This window comes from Orcinus orca, chromosome 2, assembly GCF_937001465.1.
Source record: "Orcinus orca chromosome 2, mOrcOrc1.1, whole genome shotgun sequence".
Taxonomy (NCBI): Eukaryota; Metazoa; Chordata; class Mammalia; order Artiodactyla; family Delphinidae; genus Orcinus; species Orcinus orca.
Window position 1 is genome coordinate 154206080 of NC_064560.1, and position 27604 is coordinate 154233683.

The following is a 27604-nucleotide window of genomic DNA, read 5'->3' on the forward strand; positions in this document are numbered from 1 at the left end:
ACCACTGCGCCACCAGGGAAGTCCCACAAAATGCCACATTCTTGGTAGTTAAAATAAAAGAAACTTATTTTCTTGCAGTTCTGGAGGGTAGAAGTCCAAGATCAAAATGTCAGCAGGTTTTGTTTCTTCTGAGGCCTCTCTCCTTGGCTTGCAGATGGCCACCTTCTTACTATGGCCTCACATGGTCTTTACTCTGTGCATGTGTATCCCTGTTGTCTTTTTGTGTGTCCAAATTTCCTCCTCTTGTGTGGACAGCAGTCAGATTAGATTGGGGCCAACCCTAATGGCATTTAACTTAATCATCTCTTTAAAGGTCCTACCTAGAAATACGATCACATTCTGCAGTGATGGCAGTGAGGACTTTAACATATAAGTTTGTGGGGGGACACAATTCAGCCCATAACAGTCCTCAAAAGTTTTTACTACATGATCCTTCCAGGAATTCACATTACATTTTTATCCTTTTCTCATACTTTCATTCACAGAAGGCAGTTTTTAGATGTTGTTAGCAATCTCTCCATTTCAAAATGGAGAATAGGCTTTAACTCATATACCTTTTTGCCCTTAGCCTTCCAAGGTTAATATTCTGAAGGATCGAAGATCTAAGTAATGCAGAATTTTACATGCTTAAGGTACATATTCTCTCTAGGTACTTGAATGTTTGATATAATTTGTATAGATACGGGAGAGAAACCTGTGCCAAAAATGGAATATATAACATCAAAACAGACTTTTGAATTTTTAATGTTAATTTTAGCTTATTGGAGATAATCAATTCAATACTGACTATGGCCATTCTATCAGATTATTAAAATCAAAAGAATAAGAATTAACATAGTTGGAGTTTTTAGAATCAGCAAAGTGTCATTTAAACCTATCTTTTCCTTATCTTCTCTTTCTATACTCTACATATTTTCCAGTTTTAATGTGTGATTCTCAAACTTCGCCAATTATCAGAATTACCTGTGGAATTAAATTAAAAGATGAAGTTTTCATATTTCCTGCTACACACTTAATAAATCAGTCTCTGGAGATAAGGTCTAGAAATATGTATTTTTTAAAAAGTCCTCGAGGTTATTATTGTAAAGCAAAATGTTCAGACTGATCACTAGTTCCAACCAGTTTAAATTAGTATCTCCAAAAATATTTTAAGCATATTCTCATACATATGTACTTATTTATAAATCATGCATATGCATTACTGTTCTAAAATGTTTTATACATTACAAAACATACAAAAAGAGAAAACTTGAAAAGATTAAACAGAAAGTAAATATGTATTCAACATTTTGTTCTAACACACAATATAGAGTTTGCATACCCCATTTTAGAAACCACCAGTTTAAATTATGAGGATTTTTGCATTTTTAATTGCAGCACTGTTTTCTTCTGAGCTCCAGACCTATTTATCCAAATGCCTAGTGAATGTTTCTACCTGGGTGTACAATAGGCACCTTAAATGCAATGTCAAAATAAACTGTTATTTAACTTCCCTGTGCCACCCCAAGATGGACCTGGGTGGGAAACCTGTTCTTCCACAACCCACCCAAGTTAAAAACATCAGCGATAACCTGGACCACCCTTCCTTTTACTCATATTGCACTGATAGCGTACATTCTACTTTCTTAATATTTTCCTCTACCCCTTCAATAACCATTCAAAGAGTGATGCCCTAAGACCAGGGGTCCCCAACCCCTGGGCCGAGGACCAGTCTGTTAGGAACCGGGCCGCACAGCAGGAGGTGAGTGGCAGGCAAGTGAGCGCAGCTTCATCTGCCGCTCCCCATCACTCACCTTACCGCCTGAACCATCCCCCCTGCATCGCTCACATTACCATCTGAACCACTGATCTCATTACCGCCTGAACCATTCCCTCCCCACCCTTCCAAGAAATCGGTCCCTGGTGCCAAAAAGGTTGGGGATGGTTGCCCTAGACCCTCACGGTTTCTCACTTGCAGTACTGCAGTAACTCCTTAACTAGTCTCCCTGATTATGATATATCACTTTTCTGGCTCTCCACTTATTTTTTTTTTTATTTTACATTTTTAAACTAATTATCTTTTATTGAAGTATAGTTGACTTAAAATGTATTAGTTTCAGGTGTACAGCAAAGTGATTTACACATACATATATTCATTTTCAGATTCTTTTACCATATAGGTTATTACATAATATTGAGTATAGTTTCCTGTGCTATACACAGTAGGTCCTTGTTTATCTCTTTTATATGTAGTAGTGTGTCTATGTTACTCCCAAATTCCTAATTTATCCCTTCCCCCCACCTGGCTCTCCACTTATCTTCCACATGGCTGTCAGAACGATAATTTTAAAATGCAAAACTGGTCAAGTAATTACTCCACTTTATACCTTCCAATGTTTCATTTTCATAGGATAAAAGTTTCAGTATGAAATGGCCTGTCCTGATCTAGTCTCTATCTATCTACCCAGTTTCCCTCTTCCACTCTTTTCTACCTTATTTCCAATGCTCCTGCCAAAGAGAGCCTGTGTCCTCTGCATGCATTATCTTCCTTCATAACTCCAGGCCTTTAAACATGCTATTTCCTCTGCCAATAACACCCTTCTTTAAGATCCAAATCAAGCATACATTTCTCTGGAAAGCTTTTTATAAACTTGAGGTAGAGGTGATCACTCCCTTCTTTTATCTAGTAGACATCAGATGAGTATTGTGGAATGAAATAAAATGTGACCTGCTGATTTAAAAAAAAAAAGTACTGAAAGAAAACAATTCATATTATAAAAGAGTAGCACAAAATTTAGGAAGCTGGCAAACAAATGTCAGACTGTCAAAACAGTTTCTCTTCAGGCAGGTTAACTAGCCATAAGTGAAATGTGATCATCAGAATTTAAGCTCTATGTTGGGTCAAAATCAAAAGAAAAACTAAAGCTGAGGAAAACATTTGAGAAGTTCCTAAGACTAAAGTCACAAGGAACTTATATGAGGAACATATTCAGAAAATCATCAAATAGAAGGAATAAGTAGCAGTAAAAATGGGCAAGTTACTCTTACATAGGTTACAAAATACTCCAGGATGTTAGGTATTGTTGGCATATAATCTTCACATCTGACTTCACATGGCATAAGCTGTGACATCATGGATGCTGTGATACAGCAGAAAGGAACTGGTTAAGGACTCAGAAGGCCTGGGCTCTAATTCCAGTTCCATCCTTAACTTCTCTGAGCCTCAGATTATTATCTGTAACATGAGGATATTCTATCTCACTGCAGAGTTATCATAGTGATTAATAAAATAACTTATATGACATTCTGTAAACTATAAAATCCCATTCCAAATTACAGCATTATTGTATACACACTATATCTAAAACCACATGCAGCAGTTAAATCTGACTATATCAAGACTAGCTTTCTAGAATCCTCAGCCATTTGATTTACCTAGCCTCCTTTTCCCCCATCATCTCTTCCAAAATGAAAACCTCACACTATGAAAACCAGAAAAGCAGGCTCAGAAAACCAAAAACTAGGGACTTCCCTGGTGGCACAGTGGTTAAGAATCCGCCTGCCAATGCAGGGGACACGGGTTCGAGCCCTGGTCTGGGAAGATCTCACATGCCGCAGAGCAACTAAGCCCGTGGGCCACAACTACTGAGCCCGCGTGCCACAACTACTGAAGCCCGTGCGCCTAGAGCCATGCGGCACAACAAGAGAAGCCACCGCAGTGAGAAGCCCGCATACTGCAACGAAGAGTAGCCCCTGCTCACCACAACTAGAGAAAGCCCGCAGCAATGAAGACCCAACACAGCCAAAAAATAGATTTTATATATATATACATACATACACACACACACACACACACACACACACACACACACACACACATATATATATATATATATATACACACATAAAAAAGAAAACCAAAAACTAAGTATAAGCTAAGACTTGCAGATGGGATCACAGACACACGTGACTGGCAGCTTAATCCAGTGCTCCAATTTACTTCCTGGTGATATCAATAAAAGGTGCGTCCTTTGAATGTGAAAACAGATCCTCAAGAGTCTGTTTTTACATTGAGTTAGAAGAAATAAGATGGTAAAAGAAAGGTGGAGACTAGGAAGCATGAGAAATTAAATGCAGCAACTGGTCTGTTAGGCTACAGGTGGTATGCCAGCAAGAAGAGGCAACGGCAAAGAGTTCTGATGTACAAATCACTTCTATTCTACAGCCCTATGTAAAAACAGCTGCAGAAGACGTCTCAATTCTAGTCTGTGTGGCAAACAGCCACTTGATCCATATTAGCTTACTAAAGGTATTATCTTTGTCTATTCCAACATTCCTGGGAAGGAAGGCATGCAGGATATGAGAGTAGTAGGTTGTGCCTAATAAAGGGAGAAATAAAGAAAGATCAAGAAGTGAGAGACTAAATCAGTTTGCTAAACTGGAAGGACAGACTTCTACTTCTAGCCAAAAGTAGACTACTACTTCCAGCAACACATACTGGATTTACTATCCTACCTTAACTAGAAAATCAGACAGAACACACGGAACAATGAGCTTTCAGATATTACACAATAGGCAGGGGAGGACAGTGATCATGAGAGAACTCCTACAACTGCCCAAGCTTTGTGCCTGGAGTTTCCAGGCTACAGCACAGGAAGAGGTAACCCACACAGAGTCCAGTGGTCTTGCTCAGTAGTGAAATGGCTCACAGTTCAGGGAGGTCAAGATAGCTAGAATGTGTGAGGCAAAATATTGGAAAGTGGAGGGCTTTCCAGAAAGAAAGTGCTGGAATTCTCTAGAGGAGTTCCCTTGAGTCTTTGGTCAAATACTCCCCTATGCACGCATGGGAGGAAACTACCTGAGGTCAGGGAAAAGGACCACTGGAAAGGGTAGGTGGAACAATCTCCAGAGCTCAGATAGAGCTAGGAACAGTTCAAGTTCTAATCAATCAGAGCAAAAAAGACCTATTCCATGGGGAAATGAGTAACGTTCTCAGAAAGGTACTGCTTCAGTAGCAGGAATAAACTATTCCCAAACTAAAGGCTGCTCTCACCACCCTAATAAAGCTCAAAAGAAAGCCTCGATAGGATCAAACTAATCTGAAGTGACAAATGTGTACTAAAACAAAGTCCAACAATGTTAAAGGAATCCTACAAAATCCAGCACACAATATAAAATTTATAACATCTGGCATGAAAGAAAGAAAGAGAGAGAGAGAAAGAAAGAAAGGAAGGAAGAAAGGACGGAAGAAAGAAAAGAGAAGGGAAGGGAAGAGGTGGGAAGAGAAGAGAAGAGAAGGGGAGCGAAGGGGAGAGGAGGGGGGAGGGGAGGAGAGGAGTGGGGAGGAGAGGGGAGGGGAGGGGAGGAGAAGGAAAGAAAGAACAGGTATTCAAAGCAGCAGGAAAATTCAACCCTTAGGCAGGGAGAAAAGTCAATCAACAGCAACAGATTCAGAAACAGCACAGATGGTAAAGTTATCAGACGAAGATGTTAAAACAGTCACACACTCCCTAGATTCCAGGAGGCAGAGGAAAACAAACCTAATGAGGAATAAAGTGGAAGACAAAAAAATACCTAAAACTGAACTTCTAGACATGGAAAATACATCAGAAATGAAAAATATACCAGACTTCCTGTGCAGTGGTTAAGAATCCACCTGCCAATGCAGGGGACACAGGTTTGAGCCGTGATCCAGGAAGATCCCACATGCCGCAGAGCACCTAAGCCTGTGCACCACAATAACTGAGCCTGCGCTCTAGAGCCTGCAAGCCACAACTACTGAGGCTGCATGCCACAACTACTGAAGCCCATGCGCCTAGAGCCCATGCTCCACAAGAGAAGCCACCACAATGAGAAGCCCGTGCACCACAATGCAGAGTAGCCCCTGCTCGCCGCACCTAGAGAAAGCCTATGCGCAGCAACAAAGACCCAATGCAGGAAAAAAAAAAAAAACCACACCAAGACACATCATAATCAAACTGCAGAAAATCGTCAATAAAGTGGGAAAAGGTGGAGTGGGGGAAGCTGTCAGAAAAAGAAAATGACATCTAGAAGAAAGATAAAAGTAGCAGCATACTTCTCAAATACCACACAAGTGAAAGGTAGTGCAGTGACATGTTTAAAGTTCTGAAGGAAAAATGTCAACCTAGGATTCTATATCCAGCAAAATTATCTTTCAAAAATGAGGGAGAAATAAAGACTTTTTAGATAAAAGCTAAAAGAATTTATCACCAGCAGATTCACAGTATGAGAAACCCAAAAAAAAGTTCTTTAAGCAGAAGAACTAGATGAAAATTTGAAGCTACATAAAGGAATGAAAAATAATAGAAATGATAATTTTGGTAAATATAAGACTTTTCCTTTCGTTTAAAGAAATCTCTTTTAAAAATTGCTTAAAGCAAAAATATTTTATAACATATGTAATAGTAAAATGTATAAAACAATAGCAAAAAGGCTATGAGGGAATAAATGGAAGAACAATAATATGGTTTTTCTCGTACTCTACATGAAATGAAATATAACTTTTGAAGTTAGACTGTGACAAATTAAAGATGTTCAGTGTAAATCCTAGAGCAACCACATATACAAAGAAGTACAACTGAATTTCAGCCTTTGTTTAGGATGTAGAAAGCTGAAAGACTGTGGCTCCTACCCTGAAAACAAAAAAAAACCACATTTAATTTGTAAAATTATGTCTTCTTACACCCTTCAGAGACCTAAGGACACAGGGCAACTAACTAATACAATATGCAAGGAAAAATAGGGAGAAACAAAATGTAAGCACTTACTTACTTACACCAGATGCCATACAAGCCAGTAAAAAAATTTCAGCTAAAATTTTTAACAAATTGCAAAAGTTCAAGTGTGGGTTACATCAGGAAAACAGAACCCCTGGAAGACACAAAAGGAAACTGTATCTGAAGGGACACAAAGGGAAACTGCACCCTTTGCACCCACCCCCTTCTCCAAAAATTTCATGAGGAGCTCATTAAGAAAGACTGGGGGAGGGGTGAGAAACCTGAAAAAGTATCCTTTCATGGTGCAAGCCTAGGGGAGAGGGATACCAGTAGCTGTGGGAAAGATATGAAGCCTTGCCTGGAGCCTTCCTCTCTCACCTACAGAGCAAAAATGTTAAGCTGCTGCTAGAAGGGCAGCAAATTCTGTTGTGTTTAGGGTACAGATGAAGACTCATATCAGTTGGGAAAAGGCAACAGAAATGAACAAACAAAACAAAAACAAAACAAAAAACAAACTACCCCTGGTGTAGGGGCAGGATGCTGTCCTGGGTCTAGATCCTACAGCTGGGGCAGGGGTAAAACCACTGAGAAGACCTCACTCTGAAGACTCAAACATATTGCCCCTAAGAATGAAAATGCATCAGAACAACAGAGAATGGCCCTTTCTCCACTCCCACCATTATCACCAATACAGCAAACATTCAATCTACTCCTGGGGAAGGGTAAGTGCATGGAAAAAAACCCTTTGGTAAACCAGCCACCAATCTAAACACAAGGTAAAGAAGGCAATTTTATGCCTGTAGTGCATTGATTTTAACTATTGTAGTAATAAGATCCAAACCCAGTTCAATCCCCAATTAGATTGATCAACCTCCCCAGCTAAAGGCCTAACAAAAGACCAGGCGGGCCTAATTCTAGGCATAAATACTCTACTGTCCAACATGAAATGTCCAGCTTTCAGCAAATAATTGAGACATACAGAGAAGAGGAAGAAAAAAGAAAAAAAGCAGACCATCAACAGACAAAACAAACAACAGAACCAGACCAGAGATGTCCCAGATGTTGGAAATATTAGAGAATTTAAAATAACTATGATTAATATGCTAAAGGCTCTAGTGGAAAAGGTGGGCAACATGCATGATCAAATGGATAATTTCAGCAGAGATGGAAACTACAAAAATAAAAAATGTTAGAAATTAAAAAACACAGTGAGAGATAAAGAATACTTTTGATGGGTTCATCAGTAGACTCAACACAGCACAGGAAAGAATCAGTTAACTTAAAGTAAATCAAAAGAAGTTACCCAAACTGAAACACACACACACACACACACACACACACACACACACACACACACACACACACACACAGAGTGGTGGAAAAATTAAAAAACAGGATAGAGCATCCAGGAGCTGGGGAGCAGTATCATAAGATCTAATATATGTGAAATTAGGACACAAATAGCTCAGAAAACACAAACCAGGGTAACTATGAAAAAGGTATCCCCAGAAGTTAATAATGAAGATAAAAAAGAATCATAACTCAATCCAAAAGAAGGCAGCAAAAGAGGAGAAAAAGGAACAAAGAGAAATGGGACAAACAGAAAACTAGGAAGATGGTAAATTTACACTCAAATGTGGCATTAATCACATTCAATACAAAAGGCCTAAAACACCAAATAAAAGGCAGGGATTGTCAGAATGGATTTTAAAAAGCAACATCCAATAGGTATATTAAGACACTTGCAAATTTAAAAGTAAAAGAACAGGAATAGATATAACATGCAAATACTAATCAAAAGAAAGTTAGGAGAGACAAAGTAAGTATCAAAGTAGACTACACTACAAAAAATAAACCAGAGATAAAAGGACATGCTTCAAAATGATAAAGGCATTATTCCATCAAAAGGATGTAACAATCCTAAATGTGTATGCACCTAATAACAGAGCTTCAAAATACATGAAACAAAGTAGTTCCCAAAACTGGGATGTATGTAATGGGATTGTATGTAACTGGGATGTATGTAATGATTGTAAAAATGATCAAAGAACTCAGAAGAAGAATGGATGAACAGAGGAAGAAGTTAAAAATTTTTAACAAAGATTTAGAAAATACAAAGAAGAGCCAAACAGAGATGAAAAATACAATAACTGAAAAGAAAAATACACCAGACGGAATCAGCAGTAGATTAAATGATACAGGGGAAAGGATTAGCGAGCTGGAAGACAGAGTAGTGGAAATCACTGATGCTAAACAGAAAAAATAAGAAGAAATAAACACAGTTTAAGAGACATGTGGGACAACATCAAGTGTACTGACATTTGCATTATAGAAGTCCCAGAAGGAGAAGAGACAGAGAAAGGGGCAGAGAACATATTTGAAGACATAATAGTTGAAAACCTTCCTAACCTGGAAAGCAAACAGATCCAAGACTAGGAGACACAGAAAGTCCCAAACAGGATCAAACCAAAGATGACCACACCAAAATACGTTGTAATTAAAATGCCAAAAATTAAAGATAAAGAGAGAATATTAAAAGCAGCAAGAGAAAAGCAATAAGTTATGTACAAGGGAACTCTCATAAGGCCATCAACTGATTTCCCAGAAGAAATTCTGCAGGCCATAAGGGAGTACATAGAGTTATGAAAAGCAAAAGCCTACAACAAAGAATACTCTACCCAGGAAGACTTTCATTCAAATTTGGAGATATCAAAAATATAATAGACAAGCAAAAGCTAAAAGAGTTCAACACGACCAAACCAGCTTTGCAAAAAATGTTAAAGGGACTTCTCTAGCTGAAAAAGAAAAGGCCACAAATAGAAACATGAAAATTATGAATGGAAAAAGCTCATCTATGAAGGCAAATATAAAGTTAGTAAACCAATCAAATTCAAAGTTAGCAGGAAGATTACAAGACAAAGGTAGTAAAACACCTATACTCACAATTAGCAGTTAAGGGGTACACAAAACAAATAGATGAAAATATGTCAAAAACAGTAACTGTGAGGGGAGGGGAGTAAAAATGGAGGGTTGTTAAATTGCATTTGAAATCGAGAGATCAGCAACTTAAAATAATCACACACACACACACACATTCTCTCTCTATATATAGCTATATAGAAACCTCATGGTAATCACAAACCAAAAATCTATAATACATACACATACAAAAAAGGGAAACAAATACAAACATAACGATAAAGATAGTCATTGAATCACAAGAGAACAAAAGAAGGAACAACAACAAAAAAAAGAACTACAAAAACAGCCCCAAAACAATTAACAAAACAGCAGTAAGTACATACCTTTAATAATTATTTTAAATCTAAATGAACTAAATGTTCCAAACAAAAGACATAAAGTGGCTGAATGGATTCCATATATATGTTACCTATAAGTGACTTGCTTCAGATCTAAAGACACACACAGACTGAAAGTGAGGGGATGAAAAAAGGTATTCTATGCAAATAGAAATCAAAAGAAAGCTGGGACAGCAATACTTACACCAGGAAAAATAGACTTTAAAACAAAGACTTTTACAAGAGACAAAGGACATTACATAATGGTCAAAGGATCAAGTCAACAAGAAGATTTAGCAATTGTAAATATATATGCATCCAATCAAAACAGTATGGTACTGGCACAAAAACAGAAATACAGATCAACGGAACAGGATAGAAAGTCCAGAGATAAACCCATGCACCCACGGTCTCCCAATCTATGACAAAGGCGGCAAGAATATACAATGCAGTAAAGATAGTCTCTTCAATAAGTGGTGCTGGGAAAACTGGACAGCTACATGTAAAAGATTAAATTAGAACATTCTCTAACACCATACACAAAAATAAACTCAAAATGGATTAAAGACCTAAATGTAAGACTGGATTCCTCTTAAGCTCTTAGAGGAAAACATAGGCAGAACACTCTCTGACATAAATGGCAGCAATATCTTCTTTGATCCACCTGCTAGAGTAATGAAAATAAAAACAAAAATAAACAAATGGAACCTAATTAAAGTTTCTGCACAGCAAAGGAAACAGTAAACAAAAAGACAACACACAGAATGGGAGAAAATGTTTGCAAATGAAGCAACTGACAAACAATCTCCAAAATATACAAACAGCTCATGCAGCTCTGTATCAAAAAAACAAAAAATCCAATCAAAAAATGGGCAGAAGATCCAAATAGACATTTTTCAAAAGAAGACATACAGATAACCAAGAGGCACATGAACAGATGCTCAACATCACTAATGATTAGAGAAATGCAAACAAAACTACAATGAGGTATCACCTCACACTGGTCAGAATGGCCATCATCAAAACAATCTTCAAACAATAAATGCTGGAGACGGTGTGGATTAGAGGGAACCCTCCTACACTGTTGGTGAGAATATAAATTGGTACAGCCACTATGGAGAACATTATGGAGATTACCTAAAAAAAAAAAAAAAAAAGAGCTACCATATGATCCAGCAATTCCACTCCTGGGCATATATCTGGAGAGAACCATAATATTTTTTTAACATCTTTATTACAGTATAATTGCTTTACAATGTTGTGTTAGTTTCTGATGTATAACAAAGTGAATCAGCTATATGGATACATATAACCCCATATCCCCTCCCTCTTGCGTCTCCCTATCCCACCCCTCTAGGTGGTCACAAAGCACCCAGCTGATCTCCCTGTGCTATGCAGCTGTTTCCCACTAGCTATCTATTTTACATTTGGCAGTGTATGTATGTCAGTGCTACTCTCTCACTTAGTCCCAGCTTACCCTTCCCCCTCCCTGTGTCCTCAAGTCCATTCTCTACACCTGTGTCTTTATTTCTGTCCTGTCCCTAGGTTCGCCAGAACCATTTTTCTTTCTTTTTTTTTTAGATTCCATATATATGTGTTCGCATACGGTATTTGTTTTTCTCTTTCTGACTTACTTCACTCAGTGTGACAGACTCTAGGTCTATCCACCTCACTACAAAAAACTCAATTTCGTTTCTTTTTATGGCTGAGTAATATTCCATTGTATATATGTGCCACATCTTCTTTATCCATTCATCTGTCGATGGACACTTAGGTTGCTTCCATGTCCTGGCTATTGTAAGTGGTGCTGTAATGAACATTGTGATACATGACTCTTTTTGAATTATGGTTTTCTTAGTGTATATGCCTAGTAGTGGGATTGCTGGGTCATTTGTTAGTTCTATTTTTAGTTTTTTAAGGAACCTCCATACTGTTCTCCATAGTGGTTGTATCAATTTACATTCCTACCAACAGTGCAAGAGGGTTCCCTTTTCTCCACACCCTCTTCAGCATTTATTGTTTGTAGATTTTTTGATGATGGCCATTCTGACCAGTGTAAGGTGATACCTCATTGTAGTTTTGATTTGCATTTCTCGAATGATTAGTGATGTTGAACATCTTTTCACATGTTTGTTGGCAATCTGTATATCTTCTTTGGAGAAATGTCTGTTTAGGTCTTCTGCCCATTTTTGGATTGGGTTGTTTTTTTGATATTGAGCTGCATGAGCTGCTTGTATAGTTTGGAGATTAATCCTTTGTCCGATGCTTTGTTTGCAAATATTTTCTCCCATTCTGAGGGCTGTCTTTTCATCTTGTTTTTGGTTTCCTTTGCTGTGCAAAAACTTTTAAATTTCATTAGGTCCCATTCGTTTATTTTTGTTTTTATTTCCATTACTCTAGGAGGTGGGTCAAAAAGGATCTTGCTGTGATTTATGTCATAGAGTGCTCTGCCTATGGAAAACCATAATTTGAAAGGATACACGCACCCCAATGTTTATTGCAGCACTATTTACACTAGCCAGGACATGGAGGTAACCTAAATGTCCATCAATGGAAGAATGGATAAAGAAGATGTGGTACATATATACAACAGAATATTACTCAGCCATAAAAAAGAACAAAATAATGCCATTTGCATTGAAATGGATGGACCTAGAGAGTGTCATACTGAGTGAAGTCACGGAGAAAGACAAATATCATATGGTATCACTTTATATGTGGAATCTAAAAAAATGGTACAAATGAACATATTTACAAAACAGAAACAGACTTAGAAAACAAACTTATGGTTACCAGTGGGGAAAGGTTGAGGGGGAGGGATAAATTAGGAAGTTGGAATTAACATATACACACTACTATACATAAAACAGATAATTAGCAAGGACCTGCTGTATAGCATAGGCAACTCTACTCAATGCTCTGTAATAACCTATATGGGAAAGGAATCTGAAAAATAGATATATGTATAACTAAATCACTTTGCTGTACACCTGAAACTAACACAACATTGTAAATCACCTATACTCCAATACAGGGACTGCCCTGGTGGTCCGTGGTTAAGACTCCACACTTTCACTGCAGAGGGAACGGGTTCGACCCCTGGTCAGGGAACTAAGATCCCACATGCCACACAGTGCAGCCAAACAAATAGACAAAAAAAAAAAAAAAAAAAAAGAAAGAAAGAAAACCAAGAAACTATACTTTAATATAAAATAAAAATTTAAAAAATAATCACCAAAAAAAAGCCTTGAAAATTAGATCAGGTGAATTGAGACTTATAAAGGTCTCCATAAAACAGAAACAAACAAAAAATTGCACTTCCAAACGCCTTCCATTAGGTCACCATCACTCTGATACCAAAACCAGACAAAGATATCACACAAAAAAAGAAAATAACAGGCCAGCATCACTGATGAACATAGAAAAATTCTTAACAAAATATTAACAAACTGAATTGAACAATACATGACTAAGTGGAATTTCCCCAGGAATGCAAGGATGGTTCAACACTGGCAAATCAATCAATATGATACACCACATTAACAAACTGAAGAATAAAAACCATATGATCATCTCAATAGATGCAGAAAACGTTTCTGACAAAATTCAACACTTATTTACGATAAAAATGCTCCAGAAAGTGGGTACAGAGGTAACATACCTAAACATAGTAAAGGCCATATATGACAAGTCCCTAGCTAATGTCATACTGAATGGTGAAAAACTGAAAGCATTTCCTCTAAGATCAGGAAGAAGACAAGATGTCCACTCTCATCACTTTTATTCAACATAGTATTGGAAATCCTAGCCACAGCAATTAGACAAGAAAAAGAAATAAAAGGAATCCACATTGGAAAGGAAGAAGTAAAACTGTCACTGTTTGCATATGACATACTACACACAGAAAATCCTAGAGATGCCATCAGAAAACTACTAGAGCTCATCAATGAATTTGGTAAAGTTGCAAGATACAAAATTAATACACAGAAATCTGCTGCATTTCTATATACTAACAATGAAAGATCAGAAGAGAAGTTAAAGAGACAATTCCATTTACCATTGTATCAACAAGAAAAAAATACCTAGGAATAAACCTATCTAAGGAGGTAAAAGACCTGTACTCCAAAAACCATAAGACGGTGATGAAAGAAAAAGATGATGACACAAACAGATGGAAAGATATACCATGTTCTTAGATTGGAAGAGTCAATATTGTCAAAATGACTATACTATCCAAGGCAATCTACAGATTCAATGCAATCACCTATCCAAATACCAAAGGCATTTTTCACAGAACTAGAACAAATAATTTAAAAATGTGTATGCGGGCTTCCCTGGTGGCGCAGTGGTTGAGAGTCCACCTGCCGATGCAGGGGACACAGGTTCGTGCCCTGGTCCGGGAAGATCCCACATGCCGTGGAGTGGCTGGGCCCATGAGCCATGGCCATTGAGCCTGCACATCTGGAGCCTATGCTCCGCAACGGGAGAGGCCACAACAGTGAGAGGCCCGCGTACAGCAAAAAAAAAAAAAAAAATTTGTATGGAAACACAACAGACCCCAAATAGCTGAAAGAAGAACAGAGCTGGAGGAATCATGCTCCCTGACTTCAGGCTATAGTACAAAGCTATGGTCATCAAAACAGTATGTTACTGGCACAAAAACCAACACATATATCAATGGAACAGAAAAGAATGCCCAGATGTAAGCCCATGCACACATGGTCAATTAATCTACAACAAAGGAGGCAAGACTATCCAATGGGGAAAAGAGAGTCTCTCCAATAAGTGGTGCTGGGAAAAATGGAAAGCTACGTGTAAAAGAATGAAATCAGGATGTTTTCTCACATCATGTACAAATAAACTCAAAATGGATTAAAGACCTAAGTGTAAGACCTGAAACCATAAAACTCCTAGAAGAGAACATAGGGAGAACACTCTGACATAAACTGTAGCAATATTTTTTTAGATCTGTCTCCTAAGACAAAAATAAACAAATGAGAGCTAATCAAATTTAAACGCTTTTGCACAGGAAAGAAAGCCATCAACAAATGAAAAATGGCCTACTGAACAGGAGAAAATATTTGTAAATGATATGCTCAATAAAGGGTTAATATCCAAAATATATAAACAGCTCATACAACTCAATGTCAAAAAAAAAAAGACCCAATTAAAAAATGGGCATAAGATCTCAACAGGCATTTTTCTGCACAAGACACAGAGATGGCCAACAGGCACATGAAAAGATGCTCAACACTGCTAATCAACAGGGAAATACAAATCAAAACCAATGAGATAGCACCTCATGCCTGTCAGAGTGGCAATCATCAAAAAGATCATAAATAAGGGCTTCCCTGGTGGCGCAGTGGTTGAAAGTCCGCCTGCCGATGCAGGGGACACGGGTTCATGCCCCGGTCCGGGAAGATCCCACATGCCGCGGAGCAGCTGGGGCCATGAGCCATGGCCGCTGAGCCTGCACGTCTGGAGCCTGTGCTCCGCAACGGGAGAGGCCACAACAGTGAGAGGCCCGCGTACCGCAAAAAACAAAACAAAACAAAAAGATCATAAATAACAAACTTTACTGCAAATGTGAGAAAAGGAAGCCATTTTGTGGGAATGTAAATTGTTGCAGCCATTGTGGAAAACAGTATGGAGGTTCCTAAAAAACTAAAAATAGAACTACCATATGATCCAGCAACTCGCCTCCTGGGTATATAGCCAAAGGAAATAAAAACACTAATTTGAAAAGTACATGCACCCCAATGTTCACAGCAGCATTATTTACAGTAGCCAAGACATACACAGAAGCAACCTAAATGTCCATCAACAGATGAATGGATAAAGAAGATGTAGTAATAACATGCACACACATATACATGATGGAATACTACTCAGCCATAAAAAACAATGAAGTGTTGCCATTTGCAACAACATCGATGGACCTTGAGAGTATTATGTTTATTGAAGTAAGTCAGACAGAGAAAGGTAAATACTGTTATCACTTACATGTGGAATCTAAAAATCAAACATATATAACGAAACAGAAACAGATTCCCAGATATAGAGAGCAAACTAGTGGTTACCAGTGGGGAGAGGGCAGTGGGAAGGGGCAAGATAGGGGTAGGGGATTAAGATGTACAAACTACTACTTATAAAATAAATAAGGTACAGGGATATATTGTACAGTGCAAGGAATATAGCCATTATTTTATAGTACCTTTAAATGGAGTATAATCTAGAGAAATGTTGAATCACTATGTTGTACACCTGAAACTAACATAATATTGTAAATCAACTACACCTCAATAAAAATAAATTTTTTTAAACCCACAGAAGACATGAAACAAAAACCAATATAACTAAAATGAATAAATAAATCGACAATTACAGGTGGGGACTTCATCCTCTGTCTCAATAATTTATAGAATGAGTAGATAGAAAAATCAGTGAGGACACAGAAGTTTTAAATTGGAAGGACAGCAAAAATAAGTAGGTAAAAGAAAAACAGATGAAATAAAAATAAAATGTGGGTTGAAGGCTACTTCCTCTAGAACCCTTTCAAATGCAACTTTGGATTGGCTGAACTGGTAATTTTCTGAGTGTATGTGAAGACAACTCTAATTTCCAAGGATGAGATCTGAGAATCTACATTTTTAACAATTCTCCCAGTGACTGTTAGGCTCAATGAAATCTGCAAACTACTAGTCTAAGACAGGATGCCATTCCACCGGCAAGGGAATCCAGCAGAGGTGATTCAGAGGCTGAAGAGTATTCCTCTGTCCTTAGATCACCTGGAAAGGTATTCATATTGTTCAACCTCAGAGTCTACAGAAGGAATTAAGGTTTCTGCAGTGTGATACTTCATTGTGATTCCCTGAACTCTCAGGGGTGATAAAGCTGGTTTAAGATGAGCACATAGATGTATACATAGAGGGGGGTGGGGGGCTGGGAGGAGTGGGAGTGGGAGGAATATGTGTGTATGTACGTGTCATGTGCGTATATGGTCATCGAATTTAGGCTAAAGTAATTTTGGTAGAACCATAGCCTCCTACTCTTGTTTTTCAAAAATACAACAGGTCAACCACACACTTTTTAATTTCCAGAAGCTAGACTTGGCTTCTAGTTCAAGAGCCAGTATACCAGCCTGACTTAAATACGACAGTTAACACATATTAGAACCAGGTTCTGTGCTAGGCGCTCTACATGTGTATTTCAACAGAATCTTCAAATATCCCTGTGAAGCAGGAATTATTATCCCCATTTACAAAGAAGCTGGGCCACACAGCAATTATAACTTGCCCAAAGTCATACAGTTATGGTAAATCAAAGATTCATACTAAGGGAATTTGACAACCAAGATCTTTTCTCTGAGCCCACTTGGCTTTTACTGTTAATGCTGCATAAGGAATGGCCACTTCAGACCCCTGGAGTAAGGGCAGATTCATATTTGAAGCTAGACCTTGTACTAGGTGCCAGAATCTAGCTACCATCCCTACCACTGCTGGTTCAACTGCAGGTCAATTAAGAGAAATTCCTCAAAGTTTTCAAGCTGAGGTCTGCACTGTAAGGAATTATGGGCCACTTCTTTTATGTCAATGTGGCAGAAAATCCAGAACACTACTAGCTCTGCCTTGACTGAAAACTGAGCCGTCTTTAAGAAAGCTGTAAAGTTCTCTAGTGTATCAAAAATCCTGAGAGCTGGTAGATGCTTTAAATGAGCTTTTGGGGTGGACTCAGCACTCCCTACATCTGGTGATAAGATCTGCATACTAAAAAATAGTAGATGCTTAAGAATTTAGAATGCTTTTATGGGAAAGAATTCTTCCTTTTCCACAGTCAGTAGCTTTCTAAGAGAATGACTGGTGCACTTCTCTGGGGTCCAAGCCAGGAAGACTTAAGATAGTACAGCTCTTTCAGGGGTCTGAAAGACTAGGCAAAAATCAGTCACAGTTTCTCACAAAAGAAGGCAACAGTTATAGAAGTTCTAGGGCTATACCTCAGAGTTGATTATCAAGATAGGAGGCCAAGAAATTGCTACGTCAGGAAAGAGACTACAAACTGGAACAGCAGAGTTGAAAGCCAAGAATGTCAAGTGAGTTGTAAATTTGAAAGGATAGAAGAGGCAGGAAAATGAAGAAATAAAAACAGCTGTTATATATGACTTACTATTTGTCACGGATGTTTCAAGATCTTCAAATATTTTAACTTATTACAACAATTCTGAAAGGTAGGTACTCTTTTTTTTTTTTTTTTTGCAGTACGCGGGCCTCTCACTGTTGTGGCCTCTCCCGTTGCGGAGCACAGGCTCCGGACGCGCAGGCTCAGCGGCCATGGCTCACGGGCCTAGCTGCTCCGCGGCATGTGGGATCTTCCCGGACCGGGGCACAAACCCATGTCCCCTGCATCAGCAGGCGGACTCTCAACCACTGCGCCACCACGGAAGCCCAAAAAAGGTAGGTACTCTTATCTACATTTTACAGAAGAAGAAACATGGAGCATTTAAGTTGCCCAAAGTGACACAGACAGTACATAGAAAAGCTGCAATTTGGACCTAGTTTGCCTCCGTGGTTATTTACATTCATAATCACTATACAACACTGCCTCTCTAGAAAAACTGGTATGAACTGAAACAGAGGTGGCAGAGATGAAACTGATGAGCTGAGGTAGGATAAGAGTTGATCTGAAAACAAATGCTGTGAATCAGGTCCACCCTTTATGTTGTGATCTACCATACACTTTGATGGGTTCTAGGTCTGTCCATAAAAGACAGAATCCTGGCAGGCTAGCATAATTCTAAAAAATTCAATACAGTATTCTAGGATTAGGGACATTCACTATGTATGAGAAACAGTTACACCCTTCTCCCCCACCAAAAATGTGTAACAGATAATGTAGTTTACACAAAATAATATGAGGCTAAATAGTAAGCAGGTTAAAGAATAAACTGCAACTATATTCAAAGATATTCTAAAATATAAAGGTCCCAATTTTTTTCTAGTGAAAGGCAAAGAGCAGAACCATGGGTAGGGTGCTAGTCTTAAACAAGAAGAGCAAGCACAGTGGCTACACGATGAAAATGTCGAGCAAAGGCAAGAATCTATTCACAAACATTACAGACACATACACCTGTCTCATTTAGTGCCAGACATATATACGGGTTCATTTCAGTAGTGGAGAGCCAGCATGGAAGAGGGAATGCCACTGAAAGTGCTTGAGCAGTGTACTGTGCTTTCCTCAGGCTGAGTGGTCCTCGACAGTCTCTTTGAAGTAGACTCTCCTTGCAATATCTTTGGATTCACAGCAAAGATTTCATTTTCCAAACCATAAACAAACGTGGGGGGTACTTAACATTAACATTTATATCAGCTGTTAAAATACAAGTTTTCCTGAAGATCTACGTGGGTGAATCAGGCAGAAACGGGATACCCTGGGCCTACTTATAAGCGATTCTATAGAATGAGAAGCAAATAATGTATTCAGTCGATAAAATATTAACTGAAAGTTGATTATCTGTAGTAAGTAGTAAAATACAAGGTGGGATTGCATTTAACTACGTATATCAAGGCTCAGAAGTAATTCCAACTCTGCTCCTTGTGCTTCACCTACAGTTATTTTTGCAGCTCCTTCCACAGCATGTGATTTAGAGTCTTATGTTTTAGCATAGTTCATCCAGTTCTTTGTCCTATATCATGTGTCCCAAGAACTACCTGCATCGATGTTCAGAATGATGGTTCACTGAGAAGTAGCCAAAGGGAGAATAGTAATATTAGAGAGTTTTCCATTCATATGGTTAAAATTCTACAATAGCAAATAAAAGCTTAACTCTCAACTATTTGGAAAAGCCATCCATTCAGATGGAATTTATATTTCTCAAAGATTCCAGATATCTGAGGTCCTTGGGTACAGAAATATTAATAACATTGTAATTTCCAAAGACTGGCCTTGCCCCCAACAGTCAGTGAAGAGAGTTTATTTGAACACACAAGTGTAATGATTATAAAGATTATGTAGATATAGTTAAATGTAACAAGATATTAGAACAAATATTAATGATTGTATAGTTTATTCTTATTGTATGGTAATCTGGCAAAATTAGAATAACATAGAATTACTTTTATATGATCATATCAATATTTCTACCATTTTCCCTTAGTTCTCTAGCACAGGCGATTTCTATTTTTCACCACTTTGAATTCCACGTGTCCCCTAATCCAGGGATATCAAAAAAGTATCTGTATTACGCTTTTCATCCCATTAATCCATTCTTGTGTCAGTGGTTCAACATCTCTTTTTTTTTTTTTTTTTGGCGGTACGCGAGTCTCTCACTATTGTGGCCTCTCCCGTTGCGAAGCACTTCGGACTCGCAGGCTCAGCGGCCATGGCTCACGGGCCCAGCCACTCTGCGGCATGTGGGATCTTCCCGGACCGGGGCACGAACCCGTGTCCCCTGCATCGGCAGGCGGGCTCTCAACCACTGCACCACCAGGGAAGCCCTCAACATCTTTTATAGGCACAATTTCCCTTCACCAAGGCAAGCTCAAAACAGTAGAATTGTAGGTTAAATATAGTGGCTATAAAAATGTTTTTCCTTGTTTTACTTTTTAACTGAGCTTCTAGGAATGTACTGTGGCAAAAAAAAAGAAGAGACTATATCTATAACCTTCATCAGTGTTGAAGTTCTTCTTGATAAAGTGCACAGTTTAAATTTCATCAGACTCATGAAAAGATAAAGGTCTTGAATCAGACTGCCCAACAATCAGGGATTCTAGGACTGCCTACCTCCCCATCTCTTCTGCCAGGAATCTTCATCTTAGGCTTCCTGTGAACACATGCCATACTTCCCTCTCTCCTTTTTACCCCCCTACTCTCCTCACCCAGTGAGGATAATTCTCAGAGGATTCCATGACCAGCACAGCATAGCCAGCTTTTCCTTGCTCTCTACAGAAAAGAATCAGCCGTAGGGTTTCAGACAGCAAAGATCTTAGCAAAGCAGAAATTACAGGGTGTAATGTGAAGATAAAAGACCCAGGAAATAAAATTTGGAAGAGGGAAGAGTAGAAAAAGTCTTTTTTTACGGCAAAATAGTAAAGGAGGAAACAAGAGCGTGATGACAGATGGAGGAAAGAAAAGCATACTAATTAGTCTGAACATTTATATAAAGTAACTTGCACAACATGCATTATCACATTTGAGCCATACACAAACAAGGTGGATCAATAACTGATATTAAATCAGTTTTTAAACTAATGGTACAATGCAAAGGGAAAGAAAAGTCCTGAATGCTTTGGTCAGGTAGTGCCAAGTCCTACCCTCCATACAAGTCACCCATTAGTCATTCATATCTTTGTGCTATTTCAGTAGGTCTCTGAAACAAAGTCTAAAGCAGGCTTGATCTGGAACGGAGCTCTCAGAAGATTTCCGCCAGGGTTCTAAAACCTGAACAGTCAGAATTCCAGTGCAGCCCAAGGCTGCTTTCCAGGCTGAGCTAGTGGGAGATAATGCAGTTAAAAAGAGTAAAAGATAAAAGTCTCCCAAATTTTTTAGAGTCAGGCATCTCTAGTCCCTATAGCTCTGCTTTACTGAAGGCAGAAACTGATCAAGAAAGAGTACCTTCTACCAGCTTGGACTCTATTACTTTCCCCTGATGCCTTGTGCTTCATAAAGGATTATTACTTATTAAGGTTATTAACCCTTGAATGAAAAAGACCTAAGAGATGGTTACAGCTACGCCAAGTTAATAAAAATCATATAATTTGGGTACTTGCAGAAAAAGCCCTAATTTTTCTGCCTTTTTATTGGGATAATACTTTCCAATATTTTATTGGGATAATAATATTTTCTCTTCAACATATCATGAAGACTGATTAATTTCTGAAGTGTTTGAAACTGCAAATGGCTTAGAATTATAATAATGTACATAGGCCTGATAGTACACAAAATGGGGGAAGGGCAGGGGTGAGGGAAGCTGTGGCTTATAGTTAATGACTGCTTCTGGAAACTACACATTCATATAACTATTTGGTCAATTAAATAACTAATTCAGGACTTCTCTGGTGGCGCAGTGGTTAAGAATCTGCCTGCCAATGCAGGGGACACGGCTTCGATCCCTGGTCTGGGAAGATCCCACATGCCGCAAAGCAACTAAGCCCGTGTGCCACAACTACTGATGCCACGTGCCATGGCTACTGAAGCCCGTGTGACTACAGCCCGTGCTCTGCAACAAGAGAAGCCACTGCAATGAGAAGCCTGCGCACCACAACGAAGGGCAGTCCCCACTCACCGCAACTAGGGAAAGCTTGCATGCAGCAATGAAGACCCATCACAGCCAAAATAAAAATAAAATAAAGTTAAAAAAATAACTAATTTAGTCAATGAATGGATATTACATATTGCCTAGTGCACACTGCACACATCACTGCTATCAGAATTGCTTTAAAACTATTCTTTTTTTGTTTTGTTTTTGTTTTTTTTTAAATTTTTGGCTTCATTGGGTCTTCGTGCTCCATGGCATGTGGGATCTTCCCGGACCAGGGTTTGAACCCGTGTCCCCTGCATTGGCAGGCGGATTCTTAACCACTGCGCCACCAGGGAAGTCCTAAAACTATTCTTAACTCATCAAATATCTCTATAATGTTCCAAATGCCTTCCCATAGCCTACTACTAAATGCTTCGGCCATTTCTTGTTATTATTCTTGACAAACATTTCACCTGTGATGAGGTAAAGGCCAGTGACACCAAACCCTGGGTACTCAACAGTTTGAATACCCAGTCTTATTAACCTTCATGTGAGTTTCTACAAGTAAGGTATAAAGTTTTCTGAGATCCACACAGATATAGTTAACACCTAGTACTTTGTGTCTACTATTGTTCTAAGCATGTTATAATAATAATTCTCAAAACAAGCCTATAAGGTGGCTACAAGCAGCTTCGTTAAAACACAGGGAGCAGGGAGTTCACTTAGCCATTATCAGCAATGATCAGTTTTTATCTAAAATGTCCACATGCATTGAGAAAAATATCTGAACAGTCAATAAACAAAAATAAGTTTCCTATAATTAAAGTTTTCACATGTAATAATATTGGCTTCCTAGCTATGGTAGACAAAACTTTTGTTCCCCTTCCAATTCATGTACCCCAAATTGGTTCAAATTTTATCTGTCAGTAAGAATTCAAAAGGAAAAGTAAATATAAATTAAATTAACACCTTTCTTTTAGACTAGGCATAGATAGCTAACGTATTGGCTTCAATACCCAGATAAAGTGTACTTAGGTCACAAAAGTCACTAGAATCCTACCACCATTATATGTAGGAACATACTGGACTCTTTTTTAACCTTTCATTACCACTATTTGGAAATTTTCCAGAAAGGTTTAAAAAGAAAAGTAAAAAGGAGGAAGGTGAAAAGCTGCAAAGTTCATAAGAGTCCTTCCATTTGAAGAAAGGCTGAAGAGTCCATACTGGGACTGAACCCTCCTGAGACGGTGTGAAAACTTACATAATACACAAAGACCTGAAGAGCCAACTAGAACAAAGTTACATGGGATTTTTTGAGAAGTAGTAAATTATGGACAAAAAGCACTATTTTCCTTTCAACTCATATGGAGGCCTGGGACACCCACAGGATTGTATCTTGCAGAAAACTATCTAGAAAATGCTAAAATGGAGTCAAAAATAGGTGTTGCTGTTATGCCAGTAAACAAAAATTAATTTATAAGCTATAGTTGGTCTATTGGTGATCTGATTTAGGAAAGAAGATTTGAGAAGACTAAGCTTTTCCTTTCCGGTTAATTTTTGTAGGTCCTAACTGTTCCTCGATTTATGACACTAGCATTCTAATGATATTCTCCAACTGTCCAATTCAACCTTTGTGTTGTCACTAATCATCTAAGTAATAGAGAACCTTCAAGTGTTTGGTTCCCTGATACAGGGTAAAGTCCAAACTCCTTAGCACTGCATGCTACCCTCTTCCTTTTCTAGCTACTCTCCCAAATGCACCATTCACAGGCAGATGCTTCCTTCACAATCACCTCATGTCCCTAATCAAACATGTCTGTCTCTGTGGTGGTCAAATCTCAAACCTAAGCTGTGTGGTTTGACCCCTGCAGGTATAGCCCTAATTTCCTCAAAGTGCTATGAGGTTTAATGCTTCTGTATCCTTGCATATGTTACTCCATCTGGCTGGTATGCCTTTCTCTCCATCTCCCTGGTTCTTCTGTCTGATTAAATTCATCCCTGAAGACTCAGTCTCACATAATCTGAGAAGTTTTTCTGACATCCTCATCCCTAGGTGGGTCAGATGCTCTTTGGACACTGGGCTGTATTCCCCCACTAGACTATGAACTGTTTTACCACTTTCTAGGTGAGTGACCTTGGACAAGTTCATTAATTTCACTGAGTCCGCTTCTTCATATAAAGAACATTAGCATTCATTTGCTGCTATCACTATGAAATAATGAATGTGAAAAAATCACTTTGTAGACAGTCAAGCACGGTGTAAGCATTAACAATCTTATCATAAACCAAAAGAACACACAGTATTCTAGGTGAATATACTTCAGTTGATCTAAAGGTAAGATTCATCTCTTGGTTTCCAGGCCTCTCCAAGGATGCCCTGCATTTTATCCAACTTTATGACTCCAATTAAGTCCTTGTGCTTCTATCTTCAAAGGAAAAAAAAAATCTATCATGATGTCTAGGTCATCTGAAGAAAAGACTTAGTGGGAAGCTCCTCAAGGGTAAGGATTGTCCTTTTTTTTTTCACCTTTCCTATTGCCTTCACAAGAGTACTGTGTGATGTACAAATACTGGTAAAAAGGAAAAAGATGAATGAGTGAGTGAATACAAGCATATCCTGTCCTTAGTGAGCTTATAATCAAAAGGAGTGAATGATGTGACAAGTCCCATATGAATCTGGCCTTGTGAAAGTGGTAACAAATGCCTTCAATGTCATCTTAAAGTGTAGTAAGAAACTGAATTTCCTGCTATGCTTATTTTGTTTGGTGATTTGATACATCTTGTAATTGCTATCTTAGTGACTCATGCTTAACGTGAATGTTTTAACATTATGGAATCGCTTATGCAATTCAATACCTATTTTAAAAAATATTTTCTGCACTAGGCCCTATGAGAATATGAAGACAAAGGTGATGGACTTTGCCCAGAAGATGCTAAACATACAGAAAGGAAGCTAAGTCATCAATACATATAATTAATACAAGGCAGAATGTTGTAAGATGTACGGAAGACATCTGAGCTAGGCCACTGGGACCATAAAAATTATAGCTATATATCACAAATTACTGGGGGCCAATAGCTTCTGCTATTATAGAATATTATATACATGTATATATATAAAGCATTTGCTACATGCAATGGTGGATATTTCTGACGGCCTTCCTCCTTAACCTAATTACAAACCTAACTGTGTTGTGTAATGAATAAGGACTTACTGTTAACACCTACATCACACGTGCGTACCAAGCACAGTTCCAAGGCCCTTAGGTATATTGCCTCATTTAATCTCCACAACAACCCTACAAAGTAGATACAGTAATCCCTATTTTACAGAGGAGAAAACCAAGGCATAAACCTTGTACCTTTTCAAGGTTAAGAGGCAAAAATGAAAAGATGTAAACAAGGACCTGAGAGAGAAAAACGAGTATTCCACATAGAGAGAGTGAGCGGACTCCACCTGCCACAAATGCTTCGACCAGTGCTTTCCACCTCTCCCAAACGCACCACTGGGAACAACCTATCTCCCTTCCCTTCCCGCCAGGGATTAATTTTCTTTTCCCAAGTCCATAACTGATTCAGATTCTTTTCCCAAGTCCATAACTGATTCAGATTCTCTCAAACGTTCCCAACCCAGTGGGCAGACTGGTATTTAAATCATAGGCAGTTCAGGGTAAATGAGACCGAATCAGATCCCGGGGTGGACGAAGCTCAGGTAGGATCACGAAATTAAAGCTTTGGCGCTGGCCATCCGTTCCTGGATCACCTCCAGGGGATGGCAGCAGCACCCGGCTGACCCAGGGGGCGCTACCCCGGCAGTATCCCCCAGGCGGCTGGGGTTTTGCCATCTGCTCGCTTTACCCTTCACCTGCCGGTGCTGCCTGCACGGTCTCCACCCTACTCGAACCAAACGCCAGGCCTCACGCGCCTCGCTCTCCCCGCGGTCAAGTTCCAAAGCCACCCGGGTGCGTGTCGGCCCCCGTAGAGGCAGCCCGTCCCGCTCCCTCCCCCGGCCGGCTACTCACGGTTCCAATACACCGGGTAGCATTCTCCTTGGGTCACATCCACCTCGTAGAGGCCGCCCCGCACACACACCCGCTCGATGTTCACCAGCTCCTCCATCTCGCGCCCGTGCCCGGCAATGCGCGGACAGAAGCCGCAGACGCGGTCCTCGGCGTCGTCCTCCGCGGAGCTGGACGCCGGCCCCGCGGGGGAGGCCGGGCCGCCCACATGGTCGCCGTCCGGGTCCTGCGCCCGGGCCCGGGCCCCGGTGGCCTGCGGCAGGGTTCGGAAGGCGAGCTCGATGCGGAACGAGTCGTAGCCGATGAAGGGCTTCCAGGTCTTCTTGTCCTCCTTGTAGAACCAGCGCACCTCCTCCGGGCCCAGCTCCGTCACGACCTCGTAGCGGTGCCGGGCGGCCGCGCCGCCAAGCCGGGTACGCTTCCTCTCCCCGGGCCCCCCTCCGGCCGTCCCGCCGCCCCCCGAGTTCGTCGGGACCAGCGGCGACTGCTGCGGCGGGTGCAACGACGAGGAGCTGCCGCCGCCACCACTCTCGCCCTCGCTGTAGTAGCGCAGCGAGGAGCCCGACTCGGCCGAGCTGAAGTCATAGTTCTCGTCACTGAGGCAGGGGTCCAGCGTCAGGTGGTGGTTGTGGTCCTCCGCTCCCGACGCCAAATGCAGTCCGGGCTCCCCGCGCAGCAGGGCCAGGGGCACCTCGTCGTCGCCCGGGTCCCCGGCGGGCAGGTGGTCGAAGCAGCAGACGCTGCCGCCGAACGCCGGCTGCGCATCCGCGCCCAGCTCCCAAGCAGTGGCACCGCCGCCGCCGCCCCGGCCGTTATGCTCGGGGTTTCGGGGAGGCCCGTGGCCCGGGTAATTCATGCTGTGGAGATGCAGCCGGCTGCCCGGCCCGGCGCCGAGCCGTGGCCCACAGCGCTTCCGCCACACATTCAACGCCGCCGCCCTCTCCACCAGGAGTTTTTAATCTTTCAAATCCTGACCGGGGCTGCGGCGGCAGCGGCGGCGGCTCCGCCCCCACCGAGGCCCCCGGCCGCCGCAGTCGTGTTCCGCCGCCCGCCCCATTGTCACGCAGCTCGACGTAGGTGGCGCTTGGCCCGGAGCCCCGCCCCGCCGGCAGCGTGTGCAGTCCCGGAAGTCCCTACTCAGCCCAAGCAGTGCGGGATCCGCGCCTCTTGCCCTTCCCGCCGCGGGAGAGGGGTCAGCTCATGATTCCGTAATTCCCTTCTCCTCTCCCTTCTCCCTGCCGTGCTGCTGCTTCGGACCCCGCCCTTCTGAGGGTCAGAGTCCAGGTGTGGAGTAGCTTTAGCCGACTCATCCTTGCAATGCGGGTCTCGAGCCCAAAG

General features: G+C 40.3%; 1 protein-coding gene across 11 annotated transcripts in view; it reads right to left on the bottom strand.

Annotated features, from left to right (window-relative positions):
- Positions 1 to 27307, bottom strand: part of DDHD1 (DDHD domain containing 1) — a 91247-nt gene extending 63940 nt beyond the window's left edge. For 5 of the 11 annotated variants that reach the window (XM_033404758.2, XM_004279347.4, XM_033404760.2 and 2 more), the window contains exon 1: positions 26270 to 27305. In XM_033404758.2, coding sequence (XP_033260649.1) covers positions 26270 to 27122 — 853 coding nt within the window. In that variant the 5' untranslated portion in view covers positions 27123 to 27305. Of the gene's footprint in view, positions 1 to 26269 lie in introns of all 11 variants that reach the window. The other 6 variants (XM_004279348.3, XM_033404763.2, XM_049704881.1 and 3 more) reach the window with 3 other exon arrangements.
- Between the last annotated feature and the right edge of the window lie 297 nt (positions 27308 to 27604).